The sequence below is a fragment of the Pleurodeles waltl genome, chromosome 6 (genome assembly GCF_031143425.1).
Source record: "Pleurodeles waltl isolate 20211129_DDA chromosome 6, aPleWal1.hap1.20221129, whole genome shotgun sequence".
In the NCBI taxonomy this organism is placed as follows: domain Eukaryota; kingdom Metazoa; phylum Chordata; class Amphibia; order Caudata; family Salamandridae; genus Pleurodeles; species Pleurodeles waltl.
Genome location: NC_090445.1, coordinates 192,424,871 through 192,447,029, shown reverse-complemented (window position 1 = coordinate 192,447,029; position 22,159 = coordinate 192,424,871). Strand labels below are relative to the sequence as shown.

The window sequence follows — 22,159 nt, the reverse complement described above, 5'->3', positions numbered from 1 at the left end:
TTAGGTTTACTTTGCCAAGAGGTTGGGGGATGTTTAGATATGGAAGGAAACCTTTGACCCCGTCCTCTGAAGTTTTATTTTTTCTGGTAGCTCCTTCAAATGCAGATCTGAAGAGAGCTAGATTCTGGCAAAAAGTGAGGAGAGACCTTTAGTGCATAACATAGAAGAGACTTATTTTGGACCATTTTTATTACGAACTATTAGAGGATATGCGTCAAGCACTGCTCGTTTAATTTTTCCTGGCCCCTGGAAATCAGCCTCTGATTTACTGCTTGCCATGTTGCATTTAGAATACCACAGTGACGTCCTTTTTGCCTTGGCAGGCAATGAAAAACTGGGCGACGTGTGGCTAAAAGATACATTGAAAGGTTTAAAAGTTCTTGTCTTTGTCTTCTGGACTCATGGAGAACGACCAAATCCGAGAACTGAATTTAGATGGGCGATGCATTTCACAAATGTACTCCTAAATGAATCATAATCTGCACAGGAGAGTAGTTAAAACTAGTCATAGAGGATTACATGAATAACACGAAGGGCATATATTGTATAACCTTATTATTTATTATATTTACATTACCATTTTTGTCTTAATGTATTAAGGACATTACACAGCAGGTTACTTCATTAAGATATGCACACCCATCTGAGCTGCTTCACCTCTGCACACCCTTATAGGCCAATATTCCCACCCATAAAGAGGGGTGGGGGGCGTAAACAAGTAACGGTCACTTCAGATAGAGATACATAAACATATGTATATACCTTTGTCTGTCTGGCTATCTACTTGTTTACTTGTCTGTTTGTCTATATTAATTGCAAGCACATTTAGGTAGTTTCACTGCACAAATGTAGTGATCTGAGACCCATATTACTGTAGCCTCTGCATTATATGGTAAATATGTATCATATTGGCAGCCCTCAAAACACGCTGTACATCTTTACCTTTGCCAGGGCCACTAGGAGTATGCTTCAACGGAAGAGCGGCTCGGTTGTCTAAATTATGCAGCAAGAAAAGGAAAATTATGCAATATAATGTGAAACACTGTATGGCTACAATTAACACATGTGAAATCTACAATTTATGCAAAAAATTATCTGTCAGCTTGTGGTAAATCCATAATTATGTGGTAAAAATCACTGCCACGGAATCACACGTTTCCACTGTCCCTGACCACTGTCCATTATCTTATCAAGCATGATTTCTTGAAAGGTAAAGAAAGCCTGATTATTCTAATTGAAGCTGTTTGAAAGAGTACAGCATCAACAGACTCTCCCTTCTAAAGGCAGAATGTGTTTTTAGCAATGCAAAGGTGATTTTTTTTCTAAAATTCTACATTATTAACTGCGTAAGTATCGTCCTCTTGCTTTTACTGCAGGCAACCAAATGCTGTAATGCAGTACTTCACTTACTATTTAAACTCATTACATATTTCACAGAAAACACATCCTAATGACACAGTTGTAATCAGGGCCCATTGTTGGCTGCAGCTTCCAGCTCTGGTTTATAGAGCAAGTGAGATTTTTTAAGCAAGAAAATCTTCTTTTCTCTGTTTGTAATCTTAACTACAAAGTTACATTATTTTTTCTTCTTTTTACTGCAAACAGTATAGTACATTATTTTGCATACTGTTTTTAATAACCTTTTCCTGTTTAAAAATAAAACATTGTTTTGTGCTAATTGCTTCCAAAATGAATATATCATAAAAACTCATAATGGATAACTAGTGAACTGAGTTCCTATATTGTCTCTCAAGATCCTGGTGACATTTATAAACCACTTGGCTTTCGGCCTTAATGCTAATGATGTTACCAGAACTCCTTTATAGAAGTATAGGTCCATATTACACTGTTAACATTTATGCGTCCTATATATAGAATATATTTGTGTGTGTGGTCCGCTTAAACTCCATATCAGATGTTCCCTGGATTCTCCATCAGTGACAAAAAGGGGCTGACACAATTCCAGGATTTCTAATAATGCAATGTTTAGTCCATGTTTCTAAAATCTGCATTACTGCTTTTAGGCAACTGGTAAGCAAGATTACTGCGTAGCTGAAACTTGTCAGGTTATAAGGTGGAATTTGGAACACTGCATTATTACATATCCTAGAAATGTGGCGGTGCCTCTATATCTCTGATGAAAGAGGAGCTAGGGAACCTATACACACACATACATATATATATATATATATATATATATGCACACACAAACCTATATAAATGTCATGGAACTGCCCGTTTGAACACATTGGGGTGGTGTTCGGTTGCACTAATGTAGGTTACTCTACACTAGAACACAATGGGTTCCCTGCATGCACATAGGAGAGTGGCATTTTACTGTGTGAAACGAGTGATGTATTGAATAGTGTTGCCTGGTTTTGACAAACAATCAAGGCGAGGGAATAATAACTGCTCCACTGAGGTTTTGCATTATGTATATCGTGCTAGTTTGATGCTTTACGGTGTATTTGCTATTTGTAGTACCTCTAACAATGAAAATACAATGCTGTACATAATTCTAAACAAATAGTTTAGACCTTGGCAGCCAGAGCACCCAGCAATTAAGTGACTGAGCTACAGGCTTGCTACCAAGGCTCCCGGATCTAAGGTAGGACTTCCTCTAATGTCACAATCTGTCCTCCCACACGCTTGACCCTTATACATGACGGCCTGATTAAGTGAGACCTTCATTTTGATGGCATCTCCTCGTTCTGTGTTTGGAACTAAAGGCTAAAATCCCCTCAGGGCAGTAGGTGGCTGGAAGCAAGGATAAGCTCCAGATAATGAAAATAAATGGTAGTACGTAGATGGTGCCCCTCAAGTTTTGTAATAATTACTGCAGTGCATCTACATATTGTATTTAGCTCTTGAACTCCATTAGTGAACAGATGTTCTTTCATGAAGGCCACTGTGTATTTGAAGAGGTGCAAATATTCCCGAATGGCTGTTAAGCAGTATCTGCATGCTTAAAGGGCCAATGCCTGGCATATACTTGTGCTAAGGAGAGCCGAGCGACTGCTACCAGAGAGCACTGCCATGCTGGTAAGTGGGGCTCGAAGGGTCACAGGTTCTGCTTTGCCAGGTTCAGGATGATGACTTTCTTTAAGTACCTGTTTTTAGTGGGGGTAGTCTAAGCATGTGTCCAGTGTCCCTGAAAACACTATCCCCCCCCCCCAAGAGGTGGCTGGCCCACTTTGCTCCCCCTACCTGAGGCGGACTATCCTTGTATGAACTGACTGTTTTCCACCCCCACCATCCTTTAGTACCAGAAGTCTTCCCATAAAATCTTGCAAATTCGCTATCGGTGAAGGCCTCTGGGTTTCTCCTGGTGGTCTCATATGAGTTTTGGTTTGGTGTTGCCATAGTATTATCAACTCTTTGCTCATATCTTGGGTACCAGATGAGGAGATGTGGTATGATTGTCACAGTTGTGGATAATGACATGATCGTGGCCAGGCTAATAAAATATGATTGTCACAGTTGTGGATAATGACATGATCGTGGCCAGGCTAATAAAAAAACATGCCCGCCCCTTAACCCTACCCCTCCACCCCCACAACATTGTAGGATCTTCTGAATGAACAGTATTGAACAGGACCTTAAGACACATTTTTTTTTTTAATTATTCTCAGAAGGAACATAAAAGCCATTAATTGTTTTTTTTTTAAATGAATTGTGAGTGAAATCCGAAATAATTAATATTTATTGAGAAACGCACAATATTCAGTCTGCACGTTTCATTGTAGCTATGAAATAAACATTTTCTAAATAATAAACTATGCTATTATCAAAGAAACCATGGTGACAATGTGTTCATTTTATTCGTCAGTGATTAACATCAAACATACTGAGTTGTGTGCTTGTGTATGTTTGTTTATATTGACCATGAGTAGGCGCAGGCTACGCGTCATGTCCCTGCGAGGCCATAGTTATTTAGATGCAGGCCATTTTAAGTGTAGATGTGGATGTAAGGCCGTATGTAGGTGTAGGTTGATATGTAAGTGTATGTCTATAAATATAGATGTTGACTAGGTGTGATATATATATCAGTGTATACATTATCTAAATGTAAGATGTGATGGTGTGTGCCATGAATAAGTGTATGCCATGCTAACATGTAAATCATTCAATATGTGTATGTATGTGTACGTCTGGGCCATATGGTGGTATTCAGCATGCAGAGGTGTATTGCAAGCTATTTGTAGGTGTGTACCCTGTACAGGTGTTGGTGTATGCTGCATAAACGTGTATACCATGTTCAGGTGCAGGTACAGGTCACTTGTGTGTACAGATACACCATACAGATGTCTGGTATTCCATATATATAGCATTCAAATAAGTGGTTGCAGTTCACATGAAGTTATAGGTCATCATAATCCTCTGTCATATCATACCATATTGTATCTCTTATCATGGAACTGTATCATATGCTATCTCTAGAGGTGTACCAAGTGGAGGTGTTGTGCATGCCACGTATAGTGTATACCATGTTCAGGTGTTAGTACAGGTAACCTTTATGCATATATACCCTGTACAGGTGTATGCGATTCCCTGTGTATAGTTTGCAAATATGTGGTGCATCTCATGTGAAGGTATAGGTCAGTATCCTCGATATCACATGATATTGTATTCCATATCATATCTCCTATCAGATCTCATCAGGGGAGGTCCAAAAATAAGTAAAACCCTCAAATGAAAGTTACTGTAGAGGCGAAATAATCTTACATATCATTAGATGAAAGTCACAATAATGGTGCAAGGGACCTGGGTGTGTTTTCTTCAACAGAAAGGTCCCATTGCTTTAGCAGGTACTCAGTTCAAGGGTTATCTAGATGAGGCAGGTACATCAGAGGTTCTTTTGAATTACTCAACGAAAGAGTCCTTAGACTAAATAAGGATAATTACAAGCAGTCAGCAGACTCCCATAGTTCTGCCAGTTTAAATGTGGGAGAACCCGAGTGGAAAGATACAGTAGAAGTGGACAGGTCTCCAGCAAGATGAAGCAGTACAGATAAAACGTTCTCAGTAGGAGGATCAAATAGAAGTATAGAAGTGAGAGGCCCTCGGCAGAAAGGCACAGTAATGGTCAAAACACCTCAGTAGTAGGCACCAGCAGAGGTGAATGGTTCTCAGCAGAAGGCTTTCAGCACGGCAGATGGGTACTCAGCATTAGGATCCAGCACAGGCCATGGGCCCTCAGCAGGATTGTCCAGAATTGGTGAAAGGTAGGGGGCCTGTTCCAAGCAGGACGGTCCAGTAAGTCATTGGCCCCCAGCAGGAAAGTGGTCCAGTGCAGCTAAGAGTCCCCCAGTACACCGGTTTAGCATATGTGAAACATACGCAGTAGTTGTTTCTAAAAGACCTGAGCAGTGTTAAGCGGGTGAGTCAAAGTGAGGTGACTGGTTCTCAGCAGGATGGCTGAAAGTGAAGTGTCAACAAGAGGATCCCACGTAGTTGCCTGGAAAGTACCCGGAGAATCCATTTGCTACGCCTTGGTACCAGCCATCAGCATCCTTGGCTGTTACGTAGATTACAGTTCCCTCGGAGAAAGAAATCTCATCTTCCTTCTGCTGGGTGTACGAGTAAAGAGCGACCACTGTAAGACAGATAAAGCAGGAATCAATGTGGGTGTACCAATGTAGCATATGCAAGTGTTCTCACCTTACATGTAACTAGCCCACTCGAACTGGCTCTAAATATTGACAGACAACAGCAGGTCGACCAGGTAATGTCCAACCTTTCCTGCTTGTCTGGTCAGTTCTTTGGGGCCTTTGGAACTGAACAGGATTTAGGTAATCCCTGTGACAAATATTGTAGGTGTCCCTGGTACAACATAGGCCAAATACTACTGCAAGCTTACTGAATTACCAGGTAACCTCCTATTTAGGTTTGAATTTCGGGGTTAGCAAAGTTGAACAGTCAGGGCTTACTCTCCAAGAGTGGGATGGGGTAGAACATTTATTTCAGATGGTACATTCATCACCAATGATTAAAATAATGCCCAGGCAGTTTAATACTTTTGAAAACAATATATGACTAGTAATTTTAAGTAAAAACACCTTTTTTCCTTCCAGAAATTGTATGGCACTCGTACATGTCTTCCTCAGTCATTGCTAGTGGATATGTGTGAGGATACTACGTGCATTCTTGGTAAAGATACAGTTACAATGCAATATTATTTCTGTAGCCAAAATGCAGCATCTGCTTTAATTGAGTATAAGCTCACATCTTGTTCTCATAAACTTCGAGGAACACACATAACGTAATTTGTCAGTCTATGAAATGAAGCCGGCTCTGTTCCAGCACCTAGTGTGTCAAGTAGCTACCTTTCTCTTTTTGCTTCCTGCTGTTGGTGATTGTAAAGCCTGATGGTAAGGTTCACATGTCCTTACAATGTCAGCCTATTCTGTGGTAAGTCTGGCTCGCCCATGGGAAAGCAAAAGGTTACAACACTTTATAATGCATAGGGGGTCATTCTGACCCTGGCGGCCGGTGGCCGCCAGGGCCACCGACCACGGGAGCACCGCCAACAGGCTGGCGGTGCTCCCGAGGGCATTCTGACCGCGGCGGTTCAGCCGCGGTCAGAAAGGGTAAACCGGCGGTCTCCCGCCGGTTTACCACTGCCCGTTGGAATCCTCCAAGGCGGCGCAGCTTGCTGCGCCGCCGAAGGGATTCTGACACCCCCTACCGCCATCCTGTTCCTGGCGGTTCGCCCGCCAGGAACAGGATGGCGGTAGGGGGTGTCGCGGGGCCCCTGGGGGCCCCTGCAGTGCCCATGCCAATGGCATGGGCACTGCAGGGGCCCCTGTAAGAGGGCCCCGCTTGTATTTCACTGTCTGCTTAGCAGACAGTGAAATATGCGACGGGTGCAGTAGCACCCGTCGCACCTTCCTACTCCGCCGGCTCGATTACGAGCCGGCTTCATCGTGGGAAGGACGGTTTCCCCTGGGCTGGCGGGCGGCCTTTTGGAGGCCGCCCGCCAGCCCAGGGGAAACCTCAAAATACCCACCGCGGTCTTCCGACCGCGGTACGGTATTTTGGCGGCTCCCGCCGGGCGCGCAGTGACCGCGCCCGGCGGGAGTCAGAATGACCCCCATAATGTCTCTTTGTGAATAGCTAGAAAGAATTATTCAAGAACTCATTTTTAGAATAATTTAAGGTTTGGCAGTCAGGACAACAGAGTAATTTACTCCATTGCCTTGACTGTACATCTGCCTGCCAAATTATGTAATGACTACCAAGCTGGTGGTGATTTCTTAAAGCACTGCTAGAAACTGCAGTCATGGCGGTTTCTGTCAATGTTTTTTGCAGTTTGACTCAAGGATCCATCAAGCATGACGGAGCAGTAAGGCAAAATGTTTTCTTTTTTCTTTTCAAAAACAATCCTTAATACATGTTGTTAGGAATGGGGTTTCTGCTTGGCTAGAGTATGCACCTAGGCCAGGCAGAACCCACCCACTCTAGTGAGGGTGAAGGAGTTACACACCCAAGATGACCCCTGCTCACCCCCTTCCCAGCCCTGGTCACCCCTGCCTCCCTCCCCACCCCCACCCTCCCATTGGTAGCTTGGCACGAGCAGTTAGGCCTATGCCAGAGGCAATGTGTAAAGCGTTTGCACAACACACAACACACGTGATGCACTATCCCCACCACAAAGGAAACACAACACCGAGTTATATAAAAAGAAACTGTATTGGACACAATATTATCAGACCAAACACAACATGTCAGTAATACCCTGCTACCCAAGCAGTTGTCAGAACATTACACAGTACTGTTACTCTGCAGAAACCAGCAGTAGTCACATATAACACACAGGTTACTTATTATTCTGCAACATAAGCAGTAGTCAGGAAAAACATTACTACAATAATGCAATGTCACAAGATCCTCATAAATGCCCATACCAGCAAAATTAGGAAACACATGACAAGTCATACGAACATCTTAGCATAAATGCCCAAAAAAGGAACATTAGCAAACACATGGCAAAAACATATTAGCATAAATGCATGGGTCTTAGTAAAATCTGCCACTAATACTGCACATGTCCTTTTAAACACATATTACCCTTCATGCCCATAGAAGGGACATCACGGCTGCACCCTCCCCAATGCACATAGTATGACCAACATTCACCAAAAGGTCAAGACATTAACTTGGATGCACCCTCACCAATGGCTGTGCTCTTATAGGCGCATCATTAAAAAGAAAGGTCAAGGCGTCATCAGTGATGCCCCTTCACCTAAATTATACCAGAGGCGGTAACCCCAGCCCCAGAGGTGAAACAAGGGAACTCCTATGCTCCTGTACTCATCAGGATGGGGAGTGCAGACCTGTTCTCAGCGGGACGGGGCCTCTGTTGAGGCCTCCGTCCGTCCCACAGGATAATGCCCCCACAATTAAAGGTCCCGGCGGCCCTCACAATTAACCTTGGGCGCAGGGGAGAGACAAGACGAGCCCACACCCAGAAAGGGAGGCGGCTCCAATCCTTGCATGGGGGCTGCCTCTCAACAGGGACCTTAGGGTCCTGGGGACGGGGCCACAACTTCACCGAGCCCGCGGGCTCTGCAAATAAGCTCCTGCCTGGCCACAGGTACCTCGATTGCGTCGGGGCGGGAGTCTGGCAGTCAGCTCCTCAAAGAAGGGGAGGCCTAATCTCCACTGGCAGAGAAGGAGGGGGCGCACCGTGAGCTCTCCTGAGCCCAGCGCCTTACTCCACAGCACACCTGCACCCGATCCTGGTGCGCAAGTGTGACTCTTGTTCCGGGTCGCGGTGGTGAGACCTGGCAGCAATCGGGTCCTGTTGGTGCCCCGGGGGTGCTCTACATAGAGCGTTTTGCCCCAGGGGCACCACTTGGAGCAATCTCGTTCTGGATTTCACTTCCTTGTGCCCCAGGGGCACAGCACACAGCACGATGTTGATGCGCTCGATAACTATGAATGCCTGGGTCGCGGCGGTGAATTCTCAGCGGGAACGCACTCTCAAGGTGAGATATTTGTCAAAGAAGAGGCACTCGCAAACAGGAAGACGCTCTCAAGGCGCTTTAGGCCAACACGTAGGGCTTCCCACACATCCCTGTCCTCGCGTTAGGACGCTCAGAGCTGCAGAGGGCAGGGGCCACAACACCCAGAAGGTCACATGTCAGCACAGCAGCAGCATTCCAAGGTGGTTCCTGATGAGTCCCTCCAGCAGCATTCTGTGTCTAGTTCATAGTATGTTCCAAGTGTTTCTTCAGTGTCTCATTTTCATGGTGAAAACCCCTTGTACTTATACTCAGTTTTGCAAAGGTTTAACAAAGGGGGAGAGGAGGTTCCAACCAGTTACAACTGGTTCCAGGAGTGTCCCCTCTCTCATCCAGCATAGGCTCCAGACATCAGATGGGGGTAAACGAGCCCTTTATGTGAGGCCAGGCCACAGCCTTTACAGATGCAAGTCTGCTCTGTCTCCCCTTCTGTCAGCCCAGGAAGGCCATTCAGTATGTAGATGCACCTCTGTGACACCTCCACCCTCCCTGTGTACAGGCTGTCTGAAAAGTATGCGCAAAGCCCAACTGTCACTCTGCCCAGATGTGGATTGGAGTCAAGTTGCAAAACACTAGAGTCATAAGCACGGAGAAATAAATGCTCACTTTCTAGAAGTGGCATTTCTGTAATGATAATAAAAAAAGTCACTTACACCAGTAAGAAGCACTTCTCACTGCCATTACAGCCATACCAAACATGCCTACACTACCCCTCATAAATCAGACAATACCCCCTAGACATAAGGCAGGGCATTTCCAATGCAATACTATGAGTAAGGCAGCACTCATAGCAGTGAGAAACCAAATAGGCTGTTTGTCACTACCAGGACAGGCCATGCAACCAGGCACGTGTCCTGCCTTCTACATACATAGCACCCTGCCCATAGGGCTAGCTAGGTCCTACCTTAGGGGTGACTTACATGTAGGTAAAGGGGAGTTCTGGGCCTGGCAAGTAAATTTAAATGCCAGGTCCCTGTGGCAGCAAACTGCGCACGCAGACCCTGTGCTAGCAGGCCTGAGCCAGGTTTGAAAGGCTATTTCTGTGGGTGGCGCAAGCAGCGCTGCAGGCCCACTAGTAGCATTTAATTTACAGGCCCTGGGTATAGGGATACCACTGTACAAAGGACTTACAGGTAATTTAAATGTGCCAATTAGGTATAAGCCAATCATACCAACTTTAGAAGGGATGAACCAGCAAAAGGGGCCAGGTCCAACACATCATGATACGACTTTACATACCTACACCCTCACTCTCATTCCACTGTAACCCCTTCATCCTAAATGCACTATGTGTATTAAGTGTTGTCAAACAGCACTAGCCCATGTCAGCAAACTCAAAAGACTTATAGGACAAGTGGACAAAAATGGCCGACATTGTCTGAATCATGCTAAAAAATAGCACCCAAAATATAAGACACCACTCTCTAATATGTTCGCACACACCTCACAGCAGACATGCGCAACACTCCACCCTTCCACCAATCGCATACGTTGACATGACAACACCCTCACGCTGCCAACTATCACCACAGCACACCTTGCTTCTCAAAACACCAAATAACATAATATGCTCAACAACATCGCACCAACCTCTCTAATGTACAATCCAAGTAATCTCATCAGCATGCAACATCCCTGACAATATCCCAGCGTTCGATGCACTCTGGTAATTACAGTGAACCAGCTTGTTAACCAGGTGACTGATCACACTAGTAGAACACAACTCCCATGACATTGAACCACACAGATTCAAACACATGCACACAAAAATAGGGTAGCCTCATGCATTGACCTGACCCATAGAAGACAATCTAGTTTTGGAGGAAGGACCACCCTTGCCCCGCAACAGCTCTTCAAGAGAACTACCCATTAATTTAACCTAATGAAACTTACACACCAGGTTTGATGATCCTACTCATGTCAACACACATCATGCCTAGGGAGTATATCACATGACACACACAAAGTGGTACACCCACAAATTGTTAAGCACACAACAGTTAATGCAATATGAGTTGGGACAACTACAACTGACACGATGACAAAGCTAAAAGGCCATGTATTTGGTGAATGCTTTGCTATTCAAAAACTGCTTAACGTTACAGATTCTTTATGTGCAAAAATTACCAAGGACCTAAGTTTGTGTTTGGTCCAAAGTCCAGTCAAAGAAACCCTGCTATCTGAATTCACCTTTTGGGCAACAGCCACCAAATGAAAAAGGGGTGAATTCCACCTTATTCAAATCAGCCAACCACTTGTTTGACCAGGTGAAAAGTTCTGTGTGATATTAATAAATTGACAAGTTAATGGAATTGGCCATCAACATGGTCAGTGAAGGCATGATGACTAAAGTGCAAATTAAGTCAGTGTTTAGCATGCCGTTGTGTAGTCACTTGCTAGGTTTCCAATTTGAAAGTTGGCTGTTCTAAGCCATAATCATCCTTTGAGGTTTTTGTTTCTGTTACTAAATGGGATTTACCTAGGCCACTTGTTTTGTGGTGAAACTAGACTGTGGGCAATATGCAGAAATAACGTATTAGACATCACCTTGATTAAGCACAAAATTTAATTTCACTAAGTTGGCCAGGCTTGATGACCACACCCACTTCTAGAGGTCAGGTCACGCCTAGAATTTGAGGAAAAAAATACGGAGTTGTCAGAAATGATCTGCAGACGATCAGCACAAAGCTGGGATGCCCAGGGTGTGTTACACCGAAAACAGGGTACTTCGGGATGTTGGATGGAACGGCCAACAAAGGGATTTCCATCAAGAATGCCCTCTTAACTCCTGTGGGGCTTTTAGCAAAAGTTACTGGCCTCATCGGAACTATAAAATTTGCAAAAATACAGCAGCTCTCAAATTTTGCCTGGAGATTTTGGGTAACACCGGGGGTGGGGAAAATCCAGCCACTTTACAGGGCCACTCAAAGCGAGGGTCAAGATCAGGAAGTAGCACCACATTCACACTGCACGCAGTGCTCTCAGTGCACGCGTAGTCGATTGGCAGTGGAAGGCCGATACTGGTGCCTGATCTGTGTCATGAAGGGTTGGGTGTGTGGTTAAACCTACCATCTGGTTGAGGGGTTCTTTAACGTTAGCTGAGGTGTTGGCTTAGTATTGGTTGTCTGCCATAAAAGTATTTTATGACCATGAGCACGAATAATAGAGATATTAAGGTTCATTCATGCAATATTTTAATTAATTGATTTGTGAAATATTATGTTTTTGATAAACTGCAGATATTTTTATTCCTGCAAAGAAAACTGTGTGGTCTCAGACTTTAGAAGCATGGTAGCAAGGGTGTGAGTTGAACGAATGCTTGGGTAATTGGAGTAAGGTACTTCAAAATCTATTTGGAACCTGGGGAGAACACTGATCCCTTACCAGGGATTCAACAGCTTTAGAGATGGCTTGTAGCTCTAAGAAGTCAGCCATTAATAGTTTTTGCAAATTTTAGGGTGCACCCAGAAATTACAGGCATGCATGGGGCGCTAGCTTACGTAGTCAGATGGCTGAATGCCATGCTCAGTGTGTAATTGGGTGTCCTCGCCGCACTGTTATTTCTGTGCTAACAGTTACCTGGATGGGTGTGATACAGTATGCATGGATAATCGGGCTAGAAGGGTATCAGTGGAACAGTAGAGTGCAATACCGAATGAAGGATGTCGAACCTGGGCTTCTTCTTATTATATCTAACCAACGGCAAGAGTTTCAAGAAGGAGGCATGGACACGAATTATAATCTGCCCTTTGCAAGATCGTGGTCTAGACAGTGCTTAATTTGTAAATAAAAACGTGCTGGGGCCCAAAGCTCTCCTTGGAAACACGCGGTTGCTGCAATAAAAAATGTGAGCATGTAATAATGAGGAACCACTATCCTGAAGCCATCTCGGTCCTCTTTAATCCATTTAAACCCACTCCCTGCCCCTCCAGCTCACTCTTGTACCTTTCTGCTTTCTCCCTTTGTTACACTTTTTCGTTTTTCTCTTCCTCCATCTTTCCCATATGTGTATTTTGCTCACAGTAAATGCTTGAGGGTGAAATATGAGTGTTGCCCTAAAAAAATAAGTGCCGGTGCCCAGCACCGGAAGCCACCAACACAAATTAAGCACTGGGTCTAGCAAGAGAAACCTATCTGAGACTCCTAAATCAAGATGGAAGATGAGTTTTTTCCCTGTCAGTTCCTATTGAAACTATATATAAGGAGTCTTCTGCAGGTGAGGCATGTACATTTGCTCTCTTAATAATTGCCTTGTTCACTGCCCTTTTTCTACCAATTGTGTCCCTTTTTATTCTCTGTAGATTGAGACTCTACTGAGTTTTCTCTGAAATCTTTTTGCTTGACACTTTCTCTATCTTGATGTCAGGGAGCTTGCAGCCTTGCTATTTATCACTATGTTATTCCTCATTTTCAATCAAGAACTGCAAAATTGCCAAGGAAGTTTTTAACCTGTGCATGTTTTCCTACTATTTGGGCCCCTTTAAAAAGACAGTTGACACTGTTCACCTGTACTGTACTATTAAAGGTCTAGTAATGCCGATGAGTTGCCCCTTCTTTGAGCAATCAAGAAGCAATTCAACATTCTCATCATCCAGTCCTTAACACTGTAGTTCCTGGCACCCTCGTGGCTGGTCGTTTAGGATGCTAATTGAACAAGTCAGAAAAGGGTTAAAACTTCTGTAATAGCCAGCACAGTTGCCATTCAGAAATGACATTGTACAAATGGAGTGTGCAGTGACCAGCACAAAAAACACAGCAAATGGTAAGGAAAAGCTAACACATTTATTTCAAAATGTTATTTTAATCTGTTGAGAGAGACAAGTGGTAGTGGGTTGGGCAGGGTGTACTTTGTCTCCCGACAACGTGTCATAGGGGATTATGTGTGGAACTATGTGTGAAGTACCCCTGGTGGGCAGAAGCAACAATAGGAAGGGATCCCTCAGGTGGTAAGCAGAAGGAAAAAGAACAAGCATTTTCAATGCAATGGGTCTCGCATTTGCTCGAGTTAGAGCTATTAGCATTGTAAACTCCTAACTGGACTTTTCTTGCCACACAAATTAAAAGAAAAAAACCGCAGCGTGATCGCACTACGTAAAATGCAGTGCGATCGTGCTGAAATTGAAAACGGAAAAACAGAGCGCGTTGCACTATGTAAGCCTCAGCGCGATCGCGCGGCGTGGAAAATAAACTGATAAAGTAGTCCGGAAACCATGCTGAAAACATCGAGCCTCGTATGTTTTTAGTAGTTTACCGGTACTGCGTAGGTGGGCTAAACACCGGAAAATGCATGACGTATGCATGCCTTTCACAAATGAAAGCAAGCGGATTTTAAAAGGCAAGCCCACGAACCAATGAAAGTGACTGACGTGACATGGGGATGGTTGGAAGCCCAAAGTGAGATTACTAAAGAGGACGGAACGCTTTGCGCTTGCTCCTAAAAATGATGCTTTGACTCACTAAAAGACAGCTAGTCAAAGGCAAAGATGTCATTAGTACATCAGGTGCAGGGCCACCAAGCCCATTGGTGTTTAATCTGTTTACTCTATAAGCTGTGAACAAATAAAAGTAACAGGAAGCCAATGATCTGTAAGTCCACTGACCAAATGATTGTGTATAACAAGCACTGTACATCAAACCAATTATAGCTGCCAATTTTTAGCCGATTTTTTAAACGAAGCTAGAGCAAAGAGGACTCCCTAAAGGTTATCAGTTGTGAAGGGTGTCCATGTTCGCACCATTATATCGTATACAGAATGTCGCATGACAAAAAATATTGCAACCATGGCATCGTCTAACCACTATTTCATACTGCAAGTCTAAGTAAATAGGTGTGGAATTAAAAGTAGCAAATATATGCTTATGAGAATGTGTTGATAAGTAAAGCAGTTGGCCAATATCGATCTCAATATAGTGTCATACAACCAATGTCATATTTATCTCTTGTGTATGGCCCTGCTGTTGTCTGAGGTACCTAACATTATTTGCACCTTTATAACATTGTAATATATATCAAAGACTTTCATAATTCATGAAAATGAATATCACGTATAATTCATGTCATGTAATTCATATCAAAGTAATCATACACACAGACAATTTTATTGGAAAAAACGTACTGTATTCTGCAGTTTCCGCTTTTAAAATGCACTACATTTCTCTTGAAATAAACAAATAATATAGCGAATTGGGTGACCTGTGAGCAAAATATCCATGAACTTATGCATTTATGGTATTGTTGAGTTTTTAAGCTTAGTTTGGTGCTGCTTTTACCAGAGAAACATCAATACATTAAATATTGTGATACCTGCAGTATCTCTATGTTCACACTCCCAAACATTTGGGATGGCAGAACTTAACAGGCAATTAAAGGTGGTTCTTGTTCCATGTGGAGTTTCCACTGAGGGGGGAACACAAAAGTGTGAACGTTCTAAAATATTTGTGTTTCTTCCCATACCATTAAGTTGCTCCTTCTTTATGTTCTGTATGACATCTGGTTGCAGTCAATGTGTTTCAACCATTGAGATATTTGTTTTAACCTGTTTCTTTGACAGGGCGTGAGGCAGGTGGGGTGTTGTATTGAGCAATTTCCTTTACCTTGAACTCTGTGATGCCTATCCCACAAGAAAAAAACAAAAAAACTGGCGGAACCCTGTCATAGATAAAACTAGCTGTTGTAATTAAGACACTGAGACATAGCGTGATTTGCCCGGATAACATATTTTGATCACCAGAAGAAGCTAGGGCAAGAACCTGTTCTCCCTGGGGGAGATTTACAAACATTTTGGCCCTCATTACGAGCCTGGCCTGGCCAGGCTCGCGGTTGGCGGGAGCACCGCCGACAGCCCGGCGGTGCCCCGCAGGGCATTCTGACCGCAGCGCTTTGGCCGCGGTCAGTGCAGGAAAACCGGCGGTCTCCTGCCGGTTTTCCGCTGCCCGTTGGAATCCTCCGCCGGGAACCGGATGGCGGTAGGGGGGGTCGCGGGGCCCCTGGGGCCCATGCCACTGGCATGGGCACTGCAGGGGCCCCCGTAAGAGGGCCCCTAAATGTATTTCACTGTCTGCTGTGCAGACAGTGAAATACGCGACGGGTGCAACTGCACCCGTCGCACAGCTTCCACTCCGCCGGCTCGATTCCGAGCCGGCTTCATCGTGGAAGCCTCTTTCCCGCTGGGCTGGCGGGCGGCCTGAAGGCGGCCGTCCGCCAGCCCAGCGGGAATGTCAGAATTACTGCCGCGGTCTTTCGACCGCGGAACGGTAACCTGACGGCGGGACTTTGGCGGGCGGCCTCCGCCGCCCGCCAAGGTCAGAATGAGGGCCTTTGTCCTGGCTTAGCATCACAGAAGTGACGCTAACCAGCACAAAATGTTTTTTTTACTAATATTGGCCCAGATTCTCAAAGGTTTAGCATTGGGTTAGCATTACTATTGTAACGCTAAATCAATAGCAAACAGTTTTTTGGCATCACAAACAAACCGAAATCGATATTTGCGTTGGTCTGTGCGGCAAAGTAACGCAGATCAGCGTGAAACGCTGCCTTGTATTACTTTGCGCCAAGGGGATGTTACAAGGGTGATACATGGGCGTACCCGTGCTCTCACCCATGCTTTTTGATGCTAAACCCTATTCTGAAACATCAGAAGAAAGAGTTTAGCGCCAAAAATTAACACAGCTGAAAAGCAGGTGTTAAACGGAGAAATGTTTTTATTTCTCCCTGCTTTTCCGACTTTGCACGTGTGCTGCACTGTACAGCATGCATACAGAGTACGAAAAGCTTTCCACTAGTTCAGGTATAGTATTTTGTACAGGAAGGATACTCTTCCTGTACAAAACCTTTGCTAGACTCACACACACACACACCAACCCTAGCACTATGGCGCTAAGGTGTGTGCGTGGCGCACAGCAGCTGAAATCAGCACCGGCGCTAGGGAGAGGGGAGAAGAGAGACATATCTATGTGAATATGGTGCTCTTCTGCTCTCTCCTTGTCACGCATCGCAGTGCAGCATTTTTGGCTACTGCACTGTGCTGTGTGACACCTTTCAGATACTGGGCCTTACTTTCCAGTGCAAAACCTGTTTTGCGCCGGAAAGTACCCTAAAAGGAACGCAAGCAGTGCAAAGCACTGTTTTCCATTACTTAGTGCCAAGGGGGTGCTACATGGGTGGTACATGGGCTTTGCAATGCAGCCAGCCAAGCCTTTTGGCGCAAAACCCTATTGTAACTTATAGGGGTTGAATCTGGCCTATGCTCCTAATTGCTAAATTACCTTCAAAGGGAATTATTGAGGATTTTGTGTATAATCTTTGTTATGTGCTTTTGGTCATACGCTCTGCTTGCAATTAAATGCTACTCAATAATTCTAAACTCTTTTCAAAAAGCCCACAAAATTTAAAATTGCAACAAATAAATATGTCAGAGCCTCACATGCCCACCAGAGACATATTATATGGTATGGCAATATTTAGGCATAATTATGATTTAACACACTGGTACAACCGTTCTCCTAATGTGTGAGAAAGTACATTGATTTGTTTTGAAAGAAAACCATAAGCATTCAGCAGGTACTATTCAAAATAGTATTCACCAACAGCTAAGACTTCTTGCCTAAAAGCAAATGATTATTAGTACTGTCCTCAGGAGCAACTGTTAAAAACCTCAATTTGCACAGCCGGAAATGAGCAGAAACATGTTTATTTTGTGTCTAATTCAGCATTACTGGATGACAAACATTTATGTGGTCGAATATTTGCACCTGATTTTTGCAGTCCTCTTTTAATCCGACTTTTATGTTTACTGTTTTGAGAACACAACAACACAGTGGTGTTTTGTAAATGTATGAGGGGCTGACCATGTATCTGCTTTACATATATCAACCATTGGTATGTTTCCTAAAAAAGCCATTGATGCACATTTCTTTCTTGTAGAATGTGCCTTAGGAGTGATCAAAAGTTGTCTCTTTGTTTTGATATAACATGTTTGTATACATCTAACAATCCATCTTGCTAAACTTTGTTTTGATATAGGATTGCCTGTATGTGGTTGTTGGAAAGCAACAAAAAGTTGCTTTGTTTTCCTAAAATCTTTAGTTCTGTTTATGTAGTACATAAGGGCTCTTTTGAGATCTAGGGTATGAAGAGCTCTTTCTGCCACAGAATCTGGCTGTGGAAAGAAGATTGGCAATTCCACTGTTTGATTGATGTGAAATGGAGATACTACTTTTGGTAGAAATTTGGGATTTGTTCTTAGTACAACCTTATGTTTGTGTACTTGGAAAAAAGGTTCTTCAAGAGTGAATGCTTGTATTTCACTAACTCTTCTTAAAGAAGTAAATAGATACAAGGAAGGCGACCTTCCATGTTAAAAATTGAATTTGGCAAGAGTGCATGGGTTCAAAAGGTGGTCACATGAGTCAGGTAAGTACAATATTTAAATTCCATGATGGGACAGGTGGTGCTCTGGGTGTAATAATGCTTTTTAGTCCTTCCATGAAGGCTTTGATAATAGGAACTCTGAATAGAGAAGTATGTTGAATAGTCTGTAAGTATGCAGATATTGCAGTAAGGTGTATTTTGATGGATGAAAAAGCCAAATTTGATTTCTGCAAATTAAGTAAATAGCATACAATATGTTGTATAGATGTTGTAAGTGGATCTATGCTTTTAGATTGACAATAGTAGACAAATCTTTTCCACTTGTTTGCGTTGCACTGTTTAGTAGTAGGTTTTCGTGCTTGTTTAATTACTTCCATACATTCTGATGGAAGATTTAAATAACCAATTTCTATGACTTCAGGAGCCAAATCCTTAGATTGAGAGCATTGGGGTTTGGATGCCTGATTTGACCTTTTTTTGTGTTAACAAATCTGGTCTGTTTGGGAGTTTGGCTGGCGTGCCCATGTTGGTGCTATGAGTATCATGTTGAGTGATGTTTAACGTAATTTGTTGACTCAAAATGGAAGGAGTGGGAGAGGGGGAAAAGCATAAGCAAATATCCTTGACCAATTGATCCATAGAGCATTGCCCTTGGATAGGGGATTTGGATGTCTGGATGCGAAATTTTGGCATTTTGCGCTTTCGCTTGTTGCTAATAGATCTATGTCTGGTGTTCCCCACTTTTGAAAGTACCTTTGAAGTACTTGGGAATGAATCTCCCATTCGTGTGTCTGTGAGATCTGTCTATCCCTGGAATGTATTTTGCTAGTAAATGAATTTGATTGTGAAGTGCCCATTTCCAAATTGTTTGGGCTAGAAGGGACAGCTGAGATGAATGTGACCCTCCCTGTTTGTTAAGATAATACATGGTTGTCATGTTGTCTATTTTTATGAGAACATTCTTCTGTTTGAGAATAGGTTGAAATGTTTGTAGGGCAAGAAACACAGCTAATAATTCTAAGTGGTTTATGTGTAGCTGTTTCTGTTTGACATCCCATTGCCCTTGAATGGGCTGATTGTTTAGGTGAGCTCCCCAACCGATCATTGATGCATCTGTTGTAATTATGGTCTGAGGCACAGGGTCTTGAAACGACCACCCCTCCATTAAATTGCTGCGATTCCACCATTGAAGGGACATATCTGTTTGGCGGTCCATCAACACTAGATCTTGAAGTTGACTGTGTGCTTGTGACCATTGTTGTGCAAGGCTCGGCTTCATGTTTAATCTTGTATGTGGGACTATTGCTATGCAAGATGCCATCATTCCTAGAATCCTCATGATAAATCTTACAATGTATTGTTGATTTGGCTGTATGAGTGGTATTAAATTTTGGAAAGCTTGTATCCTTTGTATATTTGGATACGCTAGAGCTAGTTGAGTATTTAGGACAGCACCTAGGTACGGTTGTACTTGTGCTGATTGAAGGTGTGACTTTTGGTAGTTTAGAGAGAACCCTAGTGTGTGCAGAGTTTCTATCACATAACGAGTATGTTTTTGGCATTGTGTAAGATTGCTTGATTTTATTAGCCAATTGTCTAGATATGGAAAGACATGGATGTGTTGTCTTCTTAAGTAATCCGCTACTACTGCTAGACAATTTGTGAACACTCTTGTAGGTGTTGTTATGCCAAATGGCAAAACTTTGAACTTGTAGTGTTTTTCTGCTATGACAAACCTGAGGTAATTTCTGTGAGCTGGGTGGATGGGTATGTGGAAATACGCATCTTTGAGATCTAGAGCAGTCATAAAATCTTGTTTTTGCAGTAGTGGAATAACATCTTGCAGAGTTACCATTTGAAAAAGCTTTGACAAGATGTACCACCCCATCCTACGCACACGCCTCCACAACGCAGGGATCCGGGACAAAGCTCTGGAGTGGACCACCTCCTTCGTCTCCGGCAGAACCCAGAGTGTCCGCCTCCCCACTTCCACTCCGAAACCTCCAAGATCATCTGCGGCGTTCCCCGAGGTTCGTACCTCAGCCCTACACTTTTCAACGTCTACATGGCCCCGCTTGCCCGCGTCGCCCGGCTGCACAACCTCAACATCATCTCCTACGCCGACGACACCCAACTGATTCTCTCCGTCACCAAGGACCCCCTCACTATCAAATCCAACCTCCACAAAGGAATGAAGGCCTTCGCCGAATGGATGAGGAACAGCAAACTGAAGTTGAACTCAGATAAGACGGAGGTCCTCAATTTCGGCGCCAACCCCTCAGCCTGGGCCGACTCCTGGTGGCCGACCGCTCTGGGAGCAGCCCCAACACCCACCAACCACGCACGCAGCCTGGGCATCATCCTCCACTCAACACTCTCCATGACCAAGCAAGTCAGCGCTGTCTCCTCAACCTGCTTCAACACCCTCCGCATGCTCCGCAAGATCTACAGATGGATCCCCACAGATACAAGAAGAACAGTCACCCAAGCCCTCATCAGCAGCAAACCTGACTACGGAAAGACCCTCTACGCAGGAGCCCCAGCCAAACTCACTGCAATGCACACAAAACGCCTCTGCACGCCTGATCCTCGATGCCCACCGCCATAGCCACATCACTCCCCTTCTGAGAGACCTACACTGGCTCCCCATCAACAAAAGGATAACCTTCAAGCTCCTCATCCACGCACACAAGGCGCTCCACAACACCGGTCCAGCCTACCTCAACAGACGACTCACCTTATACACCCCGTCCCGCCTACTCCGCTCAGCCGACCTCGCCCTCACCACCATCCCCCGCATCCGAAGAGCGACTACGGGAGGCAGATCCTTCTCCCACCTCACAGCCAAGACCTTGAACACCCTTCCCTTGCCCCTGCGACAGACGAAAGACCTGCTGACTTTCAGGAAGTTGCTCTTAACCTGGCTATTTGAGCAGTAGCAGCACTCTCCTCCCCCTCAGCGCCTTGAGACCCTCACAGGTGGTAGTGCGCTCTACAAATACATTGATTGATTGATTGATGTATAGATTGAGGGGCCTGAGGTATAATATGGGCCTGAGGGTGCCATCTTTTTTGTGAATTAGGAAGTATAGTGAGTATACTCCTGTTTCTTGTTGAGACTGTGGAACTAATTCTATTGCTTGCTTTAACAGTAGAGATTGTACTTCTTGTTGTAACAGACCTGCATGTTTGGGGAACAACTTGTGATATTGTGGTGGAATGTTTGGAGGGGTTGGATATTACTAGTTCTAGGAAATAGAAACCCACCTTGTTGATACTGGGTTTGTTGTGATTGCTTTGTTTGGGAGGTGGAAGCCTCTGAGGATTGTGGCTTAAATCCTCCTCGAAACTGTGGCCTGCGAAAGGACCCTCTATATGGGGTGGTGTATAAAGCGCCAATTGCTTTTGCAGTATCTGAGTCCTTCCTCGATTTTTCAATAGTGGTGTCCACTTCTGGGCCAAAGAGGTGCTTTTTATCAAAAGGCATATTAAGTACTGCCTGTTGAATTTCTGGTTTAAAACCAGAGGAGCGCAGCCATGCATGTCTTCTGATTGTGTGGAGAAGTGTGGCTCAATGGTTAGAGCGACAGACCCTGATGCAGAAATCTAGCCCGGGACCAGGGTTTAATTCCCGCCTCGGTGGGTCTTGGGCTCAATTTCCTCAGACCTGATAATTCTCGCATTGGTACCTAATCTAATTCATGGGTCCCACTCTGTAACTCTGGGCAATAGCTTGCTTAATCTCCACAACGGCCCCAACAGT

The 22,159-nt window shown here is 44.1% G+C and overlaps 1 protein-coding gene across 1 annotated transcript in view; it reads right to left on the bottom strand.

The window, feature by feature from the left end:
• Positions 1-779: 779 nt before the first annotated feature.
• Positions 780-22,159, bottom strand: part of ABI3 (ABI family member 3) — a 230,943-nt gene continuing 209,563 nt past the window's right edge. The window contains exon 10 of the mRNA XM_069237784.1: positions 780-5,596. Within this exon, the coding sequence (XP_069093885.1) occupies positions 5,433-5,596 (164 nt within the window). The 3' untranslated portion in view covers positions 780-5,432. The remainder of the gene's footprint in view (positions 5,597-22,159) is intronic.